The sequence below is a fragment of the Lactuca sativa genome, chromosome 8 (assembly GCF_002870075.4).
Source record: "Lactuca sativa cultivar Salinas chromosome 8, Lsat_Salinas_v11, whole genome shotgun sequence".
In the NCBI taxonomy this organism is placed as follows: Eukaryota; Viridiplantae; Streptophyta; class Magnoliopsida; order Asterales; family Asteraceae; genus Lactuca; species Lactuca sativa.
In genome coordinates, this window is record NC_056630.2 from 76,695,371 (window position 1) to 76,707,397 (window position 12,027).

Sequence of the window (12,027 nt, forward strand, 5' to 3'; positions counted from 1 at the left end):
TTTAAAAACAAAAACGTGTTTTAAATCCAAAAAATAAGACAAAATATGAAGTATTTTATGTAATAACTATCGTATGTTACAAAAGTACTAATGTAAAAAAATGAATTCGACTACGGATTTTTATCCGTCTCATAAGTTTCAAAAATATCACATTACATTACATATGTACATAAATTCTAAAAGCGAGTATCTAGGCGGCATATGTATGGTATGATATGGGAGAGAAAAGTGTCATAATTAATTCCCAAAACCCCTTTATTTATCCAAAGTGCTTTTCATCTGAGCATATAAAGTCTGAAGAACACATCTTCAGTTTTTCAAAAAAATTGTGTTTTGTGAAACAAGAAATGGACATAAAAAACCCAACGTCCGCTGCCGCCGCCACAGATAGCCCAGATACCGACGGTGAAACCCCACTTCATTCCCAACTGATCAAGCCATTTTCGTCCTTTCCTAATGGAAAGAAGCACCACCACCAACCACCGCCTACGGTGGTGGCTTACAAAGAATGTCTTAAGAACCATGCTGCCACCATTGGCAGCCACGCCTTAGACGGCTGCGGTGAGTTTATGCCGGCGCCAACTCTCAACCCACAAGAACCCACCTCTCTAAAATGCGCTGCATGTGGCTGCCACCGCAATTTCCACCGCCGTGAGCGCATCAATGAGGTGTACGCCACCGCTGACAACAAAACTCACTTCATTGAGTTCCACCACCCTTCTTCTCCACCTCAACCAACAAATTACGCTTTCGCACCCCACGTGCTGCTGTCACTCGGCACAGCTGACCAAACCCACGCGGTGGTAACGCCGGGGACACCGGCAGCTATCAGGATTGAAAACCCAAATGGGAGAAAGAGATTCCGGACGAAATTCAGCCAAGATCAGAAAGAAAAGATGTCTCTTTTTGCAGAGAAAGTGGGGTGGAAGATGCAGCGATGTGATGATAAAATGGTAGCGGATTTCTGCAATGAGATTGGAATCAGAAGAGGAATTTTCAAAGTCTGGATGCATAATAACAAAAACACAATTGGAAGAAAAGACAAAGAGCCAACCTCTCCGACGACCACCGCCCCTCCCATCACCACCCTTCCATCCACCGCCGGTGTCATTAATGTCTATAATAATGGTAGGTTAGTAGTTACTAGTGAGTCTCACGATCATGAGGAGGATATTAATGTTGATGGACGTGATAACAGTAACAGTAGTGATCAAGAAAATGATGATGGCGGTGGTGGTGCCGGCAGTTCCGGCGGAGCTGTTCATCTCCAAGCTTCTACGAATGGGTCTTCTTCTTCATGTTGATTCCGTTAAGCTGTTTGTATTACGAAAAAAAAGTTTATTCAGAGGGAGAATTCATTATTATCTTCTTCCTTTTTTGTCTTAACAACCCTAATTATGTATTTTAGAGTAATTTCAATAAAAATTATAAACTTAATCTGAATTATATCAAGATTTCTTAACTTTACTCCTTTCTCTCCCTATGAATAAAACGTTACTTTTTGGGTTTTCATTGTTTGAATGTGATTGCATTGGCTCCTTGATTCTTACGTAATTATGTTGCTAATTAGCATCCCAGTGGAGGAATAATTTGATACGACTCTGCAAAAGAAAAAGAACGTATGAATCTTTTTCTATATCACGTAAATCTGTAAAAGGATATTTTAGGTACTTCAATTACATATCCCTTCAAACGAAATGAATGCAAGAATCTGTTCAAAACGATGAAATGTTGATGTAAGTTCATATGCTCTCTCGAATCTTCAAAACAGTTATATGCAACAATATTCTTTTTTCATGATACACCCTTGGGTTTTTTCCCCCAATGATTAAATGTACAAAATATGGCATTAACATTGTACATGAGTGAAGGTCGTTATGTCGAACTTTCATTTCGATATATTTATAAAATACATATAACACAGAATGTTTAATAAGTTTTAGGGATTTCTGATCACATGATGTGGTTTTAATTATTAGTTATAATTATTAGTTATAATGTCTTTCCCATACTACAGACTCTTTATCTTTTCATATATTGTGTTTAAGACTTAGTTATGAGTAGGTTGACTAAGTCAAAGATATGCCTAAGAGGCCAAAATGAAGTGATTTAACCAACTTCTGTTTGTTTCATTAATGGAGCCTTTGGTCCCTTTTTTTGCAGTGAAGTTATGTGCATACCAACACACAATTGCCTTGCTAACAAATTAATTGTGGTGGTTGGCATTTACACCTTTTGAATTTTGATTGAAGCAAACCCCACAACCCTAATATAACCTAATTGTCTTCTTCCTAATCATTGTTTTTTTCTAGATGCAGTTTTTCAAAATGACTTGTATAATCATCGGAAACTTTCATTGTTTGATCAACAAAATTAGCAGTTTTGATAACATTATAAATATGGTCTAAACTGATAACCTTTTATGATTTGATGATTTTTTTTGTTGTGAATTTAACATTAAAGATAGAATATACCAATTTTATCCTTGGTTTTGCATGTTGGTTGAAGGGTTTTTTATATTTGCCATTTTCTTATACTTGTTTTCTTAGTGGTAGTTTGGGAACTTCCCATTAACAACTTTTGAATTTGAATTGAAGCAACCCTCAACCCTACTGTATTCTAATCGTCCCTTCAATCATAGTTTTTTAGTTGTTTAATATTTTGTGGGTCAGGATCTTCCTTACATTTTGAATTTGGAAACATTCGTGAAATACCAATTTAGCCCTTGTTAGGGGATGTTGGGCTGTTTCTTTAGACTTTGTTTCTTTGTTGCATTCTTGAATCTTGATAGAGTAGTTTTAGTTAGTTCAGACATTTATGAGTTTTTTACTTAAGCCCCTTCAACCCTAATTTATTATAATCTTCAGCCAAATCATTTGGTAAAATAAAACTTTACTAGGTCATGGATCAATCTTGATCTTCATAAAATGTAAGTCAATTACCAATTTGCCCTTGCTGGTGTGGAAAGAGTAATGGCGTTTTTGGTTCTAGTACACTTGTTTCAAGGTCAATACCAAAAGGTGGTTTGGGGTTTTGTGTTATTAAACATTGTAACATAAACGATTAAAGAACATTACTAATATTCTTATGTTCTTAAATAATCCTAAACCGATACATTAATATCAAAAGGTTTATATATTTATATTTATATTTATATTTATATTTATATTTAAGAGTTACAAAAATCCACCGACAGGTGTTCCTCAGTCCTAATCTATTCCAACATTCCAATCGTCTTGAAACTCTTTCGGATCAAGGGTCTATTTAGAGACATAGAGTCACACATTGATTGAAGTTGAATTTAAATCACAATTCCATAACATTAACAATAAATAGAAATATTCAACGGTCCTCTGTGAAGTCACTATTAACATGATCTGTGCTCTGGTTACTGGGAGGAGGTTGAAGGGATTTGCGTGTTTTTTTTTTTTTTTTTTTTTTTTTCACACTGGTTTCATGATCAAAACCTTGGGGATCAAAAGGTTATATTCAACTCCTTTTTAGTATATAGCTAAAATTTATCAAGTTTAACAGTAATTTATATTATGTGTCGAAATAAAGGTTTGGGGGTATTTTGGAAATTTCAAAAAAGGGATATGACAATTGACAGAGGTGAATAATTTAAAGCTATATTATTTATAATTTATAATCTGAACTTTAAAGGCAAGTAGAATAAAGACTTGAGCTCTGCTCCTTTAGGGGTAATTTTAATATTAGCTTTGAAATTGCAATCTTTGACACCTTTCCTTATTTGCTTGGATATTGAAGGAGGCAACTTTTGTTTCACTCGATATTATATATTACTCTAAGAGGTTTATGCATAAATTTCAGCATATATATATATATATATATATATATATATATATATATATATATATATATATATATATATATATATATATATATAGAGAGAGAGAGAGAGAGAGAGAGAGAGAGACGTTCAAACGAGAACAACTCTTAATTTGAAAATGCGAGAACAAAATGGTCACCTTTAATTTAATAAGTTGACAATTTTGTAAATAATTGAAAGTAGAGACGCAACCATGAAAGATTAATGTATTATAGTAAAATAATCGGTAACTGATTCAATCATCACGTTACCCCTCATTCCCTCTCCTCTTGCCATAATCCTCATTCCCGATAAACTTCTCTCTAACTTTTTACAACCGAAAACCCTGAATCAAAGAAAAAAGCCCTAAAACTTCTCGATAGTTACTAAATCAAACAAGAAGACGATAAAATCAACAATGTCTTCAACGACGGAGTCCGTGTCAACAACTGCTTCAACTCAAGGTAAAAAAACAACACATTACATGATTTTTTTTTGAGCTTAGAACACTCATATTTGACATTTTATCAATTGTTTTTGAAATCAAAATAGTTATTGAACGATTAAAGTTGAATAATACTCGATTGTAGCTATGATCAAAAGGTCTTTTATTTTTATACTTTTAGTACTTATTTTGTTAATCTAATGAGTATGACACTATCGATCAATCATTTGTGATTATCTACTGAGCATAAACGTAATAAAAATATATTTATATTTGTAGAAAATCCTAAAACATTCATAAAAATATACACTAGGAAAAAGAATCAGAAACAAAAAACATATAAGAAAGGTAATAAATATATTGTATACTTCATCCATTTAATAATGATTAAGTTGTGATTAGGGATGCAAACGAGCCAAGCTACTCGCGAGCTACTCGAGATCGGATCGTTAAAAGCTCGACTCGAAATCGATTTTAAATGAGCCCGAGCCGAGCTCGAGCTTAGTATTAAGCTCGTTTATTAAACGAGCTCGAGCTCAAGCCTATGTCATTAAGCTTGATTAGGCTCGCGAGCCTAAACGAGCATTTATATAATATAATTTAATATTATTTAAATATATTAAAATAAAAACATATTAAGGAAATTATGGATTTAGGGTATTAGTAAACGAACTTCTTAACGAGCTCGAGCCGAGCTTAAGCTTATTTAGATACATCAGATAAAAAACGAGTCGAGCCCGAGCCCGAGCCGAGCTTGTATAATTATTTACGAGCTCGAGCCGAGCTCAGTACAAGGAAGCTCGAACCGAGCCGAGCTCGAGCTCGAGCCTTATATAACTTAAACGAGCCCGAGCCATGCCTGACCAGGCTCGGGCTCGACTCGGCTCGTTTGCACCCTTAGTTGTGATTAACATCTATTTTATGATAAAACCATATGTGATTGTCCTCCGTTAGAAACTCAAAGTATTTTAATGATACATTTGATGATTTTGTGTCTTAAATCACATATGATTATCTTCTTTTATATATATATATTCAATCATATAAGATTAGCAACATCGAATAATGACTATGTTTAATCATATATGTTTTTTCAGAAAAAATAAATAAAGAAGACCATGCGGAGAAACATGATAGCCCCCAAAGGATTTACAAAACAACCAAAATATGAAATGAAAAATGTATATATCAATCACATATGATAATATAAACAACCAACATTCTCGTGTATTTACATTTGATTACCATCTGTAATATAGACAAAGTGATTCAATCACACGTGATTTTCAAATATTATGAACACTACATGCTTTTATTGTAACATCCCAAAAAATACGACCCAAAATTTTATTTTTAAGTTTATCAAATCATAACACGAACAACATTGTTTTTAAAACCATAAGGACACTAAATAGTTTATTTGCACAATCAAGACAGTACATGGAAAGTCATCATCAAAGAATAAATCCCAAAATCTCGAATGTGGAAAATCAAAGTGTGATGCGATGTAATCAATCCGACCATTTTCCCTTCGAGTTGGAGGTACCTGAAACACAAACTGAACCGGTAAGTACAAAGCTTAGTGAATTTCCCTCACCATACCACATACAACATAACATCCTATCAGGTATATCCAAGTGCCCGACCTACCATACTGAGCATATCCGGGTGCTTAACCTACCTATCCATGTATCTTTGGGTGCCCGACCTACACTTGTCAGGCATATTTGGGGGCCCGAACTACCATTCAGTCTTATTCCAACCAATTATGGGGTCTATCCCACCCTTACCACTACAATACAATATCATGCATATCTCATATAAACATCAAACAATACATACCACCTTAATATTTATCACAAAGACAATCATTAAGCTATATCAATACTAGAGGGTCGGCCTTGGTGCCTTTGACCCACAAATTCTACGAAGGGAGACTCACCTCAACTATGAATGCCGAATCATACTCCGCGGATGACTCGGGGATCCTCTCCCTAAAGCACAACAACTTCCTAATTAGTTATTGGATCCAAATATAACTCCAAAAGGCCTAATTCTACCACATAAGGCAAAGTTTCCATAATCTTTGTCTTATTGGGCCTTTTCCTCCGAAGGACCAACTTTCATAATAAAATGTCCAAGTCCAACTAATTAGGGTTTAAGTCCCAATAAGGCCAAATATAATAATCTGAATCCTAGGCCCAAGGTTTCAGCCCTAATGTGGGTTTGAGGCCCACCAATTCTAATCCCAACATTCACGACGCAAAAAAAACATCCCTTGGCCCACTATACGAGCACATGCATACGCAACATGTACGCCCAGCATACGCTGACCCTGACCAGAGCGAGAAGCTGACCCGATACACGCAGAACATAGATCTAGGCTCCCAAGCCTTCTTTTGAATTAATCCATTAAGTCCTAACGTCCAAAACATAGATCTAAGCTCCTAACAACGCCCTAAACCATAAAGTTATTAAGTTTATGCTTTTGCATGTATGGATGGGGATTAAGACATACATTAACTCCATAAGTTCACTTAGTGGCCATCGAGCACTTGCATGGTTGAGGCTAAACCATCAAGATCTGATTTTTATGGTTCTAAACACCTCCACGAGCCTAAAAGGATAACTCATTTAGACATATTCTTCTAAAACTCAAAGGACCTCAAGTATGGGACCAAAATGCGACATAAATCAACCCAAAACTAGATCTAAGCATGCAATAATCAAGTTTAAAGATTTATACTTCAAATGGGTCATAAATGATGCCAAACTTTTGGATCTACAAGCCCTCTCCAAGTTCTTGCTCCTTCTTCAAAACCACCAAAATGCTCAAAGTAAGCTCAACACACATGCAAGAGGGTTAGGGTTCGAGTTGGACACTAGAGGCTAAGAGGATAAGGGTTTGGAGGGATATAAGATGCTTAAATAGGATGCAAACCCTAAAATTTAGGGTTTGCATCTGACCAATCTATGCCCAACGTATGCATGGGTACGCCCAACATACGTATGGGGACTTCTAACTTTGCGCCTGACTACACCGTGTGTATACCTTGTACACCCAGCGTACACCCCAACCCATAAAATCCAAATATATGCATAAATATAAGTAGAATAAGAAGCAACATAATTACCTGACAATCTCAAGCATTAAAAATCTCCCCAACTTGAATTAGACTTCATCCTCGAAGTCTTCTCCTGCTGGAAATAGCTTCGGGTAGTGCTCCCTCATCTCGTTCTCTGGCTCCCACGTCCGTTCTGAGCCCTTATGGTGTTGCCACTATACCTTCACCAACTCTACCATCTTGTTCCTTAGATCCTTCGTCTTCCTGTTGAGAATGGGTATTGGTCTCTCGATGTAGTTCAGGCAGTCATCTACCTAAATGTCCTCCAAAGGAACCACCATGGAATCATTAGCTATACACTTCCTCAGCTTTGAAACATGAAAAGTGTTGTGGATCTACCTAAGCTCCTCCGGAAGATCCAATCGACACGCCACCTTGCCCACTCGGGCTATAATCCTGAAGGGTCTGATATACCTGGGGACCAACTTTCCTTGCTTCCTGAAGCGAATGACACCTTTCCAAGGTGACACCTTTAGGTGAACTATATCCCCGACCTGAAATTCTAGGTCCGATCGGTGTTTGTCGGCGTAGCTCTTCTACCGACTCTGAGCCATATGGAGTCTACTCTGGACCTGCTGGATCATCGCAGTCATCTTAACCACCACCTCGGTACTCTTCATGGCCCGTTGACCGACCTCACCGCATAAACAGATCCCATATACAATCAAGCATGTCAGGACCAATCAACCATCGGGTTTGAATACCCTAAGCCCATTCAACCTCCGGGTCCAGTCATCTTGAGGATGGAATACCCCGGGTTAGAATGCCAATTTACAACAGGTCCAATCAGCCATCAGGATAGAATAGGGTTTTTTGCCCTACCGCCTCAACCCTACCGTTCTTCCTGAGCCTCCGTGCCTACAACTTATAGTTGGCCTGCACCAGGTGTCTTGGCCTATCGCACAAAGCAAGATCGCCTCAACCTAAACCAAACACAATATGTAGACATATAAACAATCAAGATCAAGTAGGCACATAATACAAGCAAACAACAATAATACAACTCACTACTGCCTCAACTTACTTCCAGTCACCTACTTGAAGACGCTTAAGTCAATACCCGATCACAAGTCATAGTCACTTGCAACAGTGACCACCTCACATGAAATGTCGATGAGGGTTTCACATAAAATGATGATTAAGATTAAGTAAGAACATTTAATCCATTAAGGACTTAATAACTGAAGGGTATGATTGATTAAGTTTGACTTAGTCATTCTTGGGCGAATAACAATCCAATCAACAACCCGAATACATAACCGGTCATTGTCCAAAAAGAGCTCCCCGATTCTAGGGTTTTTCACATAAAATGATAATTAGGGTTAGTGTTCCACACTTAACCCCTTAAGGACTTAATCCATTAAGCCCAATATTGCATTAAGTTAATTGTAGGGGCATTATTAAGTATTATTTAGAATTTAATTAATAGCTTTAACACAGGTCCCGACCAACTCCAAAAACTAGGGTTTCTTGACATTAAGGTTTTCTAAACCCTAATTAGCTTTTTCAACCCCAATACGTGTCAAATAGGTTCTGGGTTAGGGTTTAAGATTAATTAGTGTTTAATAAGCCGGACACAACCCACTACCAACCCAGGCGGCAATGGTCAACGATGGTTCACGGTGGCAGCCACCACTTCAGAGTGGCGGTGGTGGTTATGATTTTTGGCCAAAACAATATCAAAATAATTCCAAACATCAGTCCAACCATACACATGTGCACACAACCATTGGAGATGGTGGCAACCACCACATCACGGTGGTGGGGGGGTTTCCTTGATTTTCAGGCCAAGGATTGCTCATACAACATCACGCCATAATAAACACACATATTTACACCATAAAACACACACACAACCAACTCCCATGGTGGTTGGTGGTGGTAGGAGATGGCAACAGGTAGAAGCCACCATGCGTGGCGGCCGTGGTGGTTCTTTTTTATTATCCGACCAATCAAGATGTAAATCCCGCAGATTCAGGCTAGTCAATTTAGAGACAATAAGCATAGAAAATGACTTTTTATAGAAGATTATTTAGAATAAATAATCTTAAACAAGTTATAGTATATGTCAAAAGGGTTCCGTACATATAAAGAACATTGAAATCCGAGTTATAACGAAGAAGTTATGACATGTCTAAGTTTTACGGCAAAACCAACACGACACCAGGAATCGTAAAACGAGAGTTTGTGATAAATACTTTTTAGCCTTAGCTATCTAAATGAAAGTCATAGTATTTGTTAAACCAATAGCATACAAAAAAAGAACGTCCAAATCTGACTTCGTATGAAGAAGTTATGATTTTTCTAAGATTTAGCATAGAAGTGAACAGCCCGGAATTCGAATTTTAGATCGATTGATTTTTTGCCGACACAACCTAAATGAGAATTTAATATATCATTAATTGGAGCTCAACGATATAAAGACAGTTGAAAATGGATGTCAGATGACAAAGTTATGAATTTTTAACGGATTTTACATGTCCAGATCTGTTAAAATATAACTTTAAAAATAAAGTGAAAATTAACCAACGGAATCTAAACGAAAGTTGTAGAGTACATCGCAACCTATGCGTAGATATAAAGAACGTCAAAAACAGAGCTCGTATGCGAAAGTTACGAATTTTAGAATATAATTAGTTTTTAGAGTAATTTGCGAGTGACACGTGTGGAAACAGGCAAGACCAACTTAGACTTTGGCTAGTTACTAGGAACATCAGATGATGGGTTGAACCCAAGTATGGGAGAACCAGCCCTTAAAGATAAAGTGTGAAAAGTAGTTCGACTTTTGATATCAACGTCAATGTCTAAGAAAATTGCAGCACGAGTAGGTGGAGGTTGTTAGCTTTGACTTCGTTGTGTGAGTAACAGAAGAAAGAAGTATTCTGTTAGATTACCCATAGGATGTGAGTTTCTTGATTCTCAAGGAAAGGTAGGACTTTCCTCCCAAGCAACGGATAGGATTTAGGAATTGACCAAATTCCCACATATGGCTTAGATAGCTAAGAGAACCATTAGGTTTGTACCTTCATGGATAGAGAATATATCCTCGCAATAGAGGATCAAGAATTCAATATATGGTATAGTTTTTCGTATAGAGAGCATCAAGTATTCAAGGGATACATCATACTTAGAAAGATTAGTTAAGCTCGGAGTAAGGACTTAGTTTCCCTATACTAAAGGACGGAAACCATAGGATCGAGGTCAAGGAGAAAGAGTTTTCGTAGTATGAACGTTACAAGTCATCATCTAATATGCATATAGAGACGCCTAAAAGAGGATCATTCGGTAAGGACCATGTTGATTAAGAGAGGCGATAGTGCTTTCTGAGGGTTGCAAATGTACCAATAGTATACATAATAGGATTAATAAACCAAATTGTTGATCCAAGTTTAACCAAACAGTCTTGATTAACCAAGTGTTTGTAACATAAATTAGAAAGAGTTCAATCCTCGGAGTGAATCGGTGTTAAATCTGCATAAGCTATAGTGGTTGTTGGAGATTTAATTGAAAATACGCCTTGTCAGATGTCAATGAAAGATAGACATGCAAGGAAAAGATCTAAGGATTTCCTATGGGGTTTAGAACTACAATAAGATGATAGAATTTTGTCGAGAAACTGTTCAAGATTTTAGGATGCAAGGTTTTAGTTAGCGATAATGGATCGTAAGCGATTAGTATAAATTCCTAGACATGTTTGTTTAGTTGAGAGTCACAATAAATAGATTATCGATTGTAATTGCATGTGCGTCATTGGTCTTCAGGGTGAGCTACGTGTTTTTTAGTTATTCCTTTAGTCGATAAGCATAAGAGTTGATAGAAAACTAAGAACGAATTCTAACCTTCATAGGTTGACATAAGACCTAAGTTAGACTTTAGCATATGTACAATGTAGATTAAGGACCTCTAAATCAGTTGTAGCCTCAAAAGTTTAAAAAGAAATCCTTATGATGAGTCTGCCACTAATATTAGAGTATTGGTTCTAGTGTTTTCAAGCCAGTAAACCCATTATAGTAATTTAGGGTAAATTTCATATTGATGGGATCTGTATTGTGTGTGTTTTAAGTATATGCCTTAAGCCTTTTTATAGGAATGTTCCGGAAAGTGAATTTTTTCAAGATGTCATAGATAAATTTCCTTAATTAAATCGCTTTATATCGAGTCGATGGAGATCCTAGTCAAAGGATCAAATCAACATGTCACGTTTAATGGTCACCGTTCGCCGTAGAGTATAGATTCTGAAAGTCCATACCGACAATTTCTCGATCATGGAACACATAGTGAGAAGTTCAGGATTACATCTAAGGTAGAAGGCGAAGTTCCATGGCTAAAAAAGTATAGATAGGCGAATTCGATGCGGCAACGTCAATTAAATCATGAGTTTATCTCGATGGCTCCATTAAGGTGACGTCTAGGTACACAAGGAGCAGGATTTCACGGCCGAAATCTATGTAAGTGGGGGAGAGTTGTAACATCCAGTTTTCTCCTTATAGTAAAAACAACTAATTACACAAATAGACTTTTTTGATTGAAGACTATTTACGATAAATAACATTAATTAAAGTCATAGTAATCGAAAAAGCACAATCATGCATATAGAGAATGTAACGCCTTGTTTCGAATCGTTTCCT

At 36.7% G+C, this 12,027-nt stretch overlaps 1 protein-coding gene across 1 annotated transcript; it reads left to right on the plus strand.

Moving 5' to 3' along the window:
- Positions 1 to 194: 194 nt before the first annotated feature.
- Positions 195 to 1,446, plus strand: LOC111891176 (zinc-finger homeodomain protein 8). Its single transcript, XM_023887253.3, has one exon. It carries the CDS (start codon positions 216 to 218, stop codon positions 1,302 to 1,304), a length of 1,089 nt encoding a protein of 362 aa, XP_023743021.1. The 5' UTR covers positions 195 to 215; the 3' UTR covers positions 1,305 to 1,446.
- Positions 1,447 to 12,027: the final 10,581 nt, after the last annotated feature.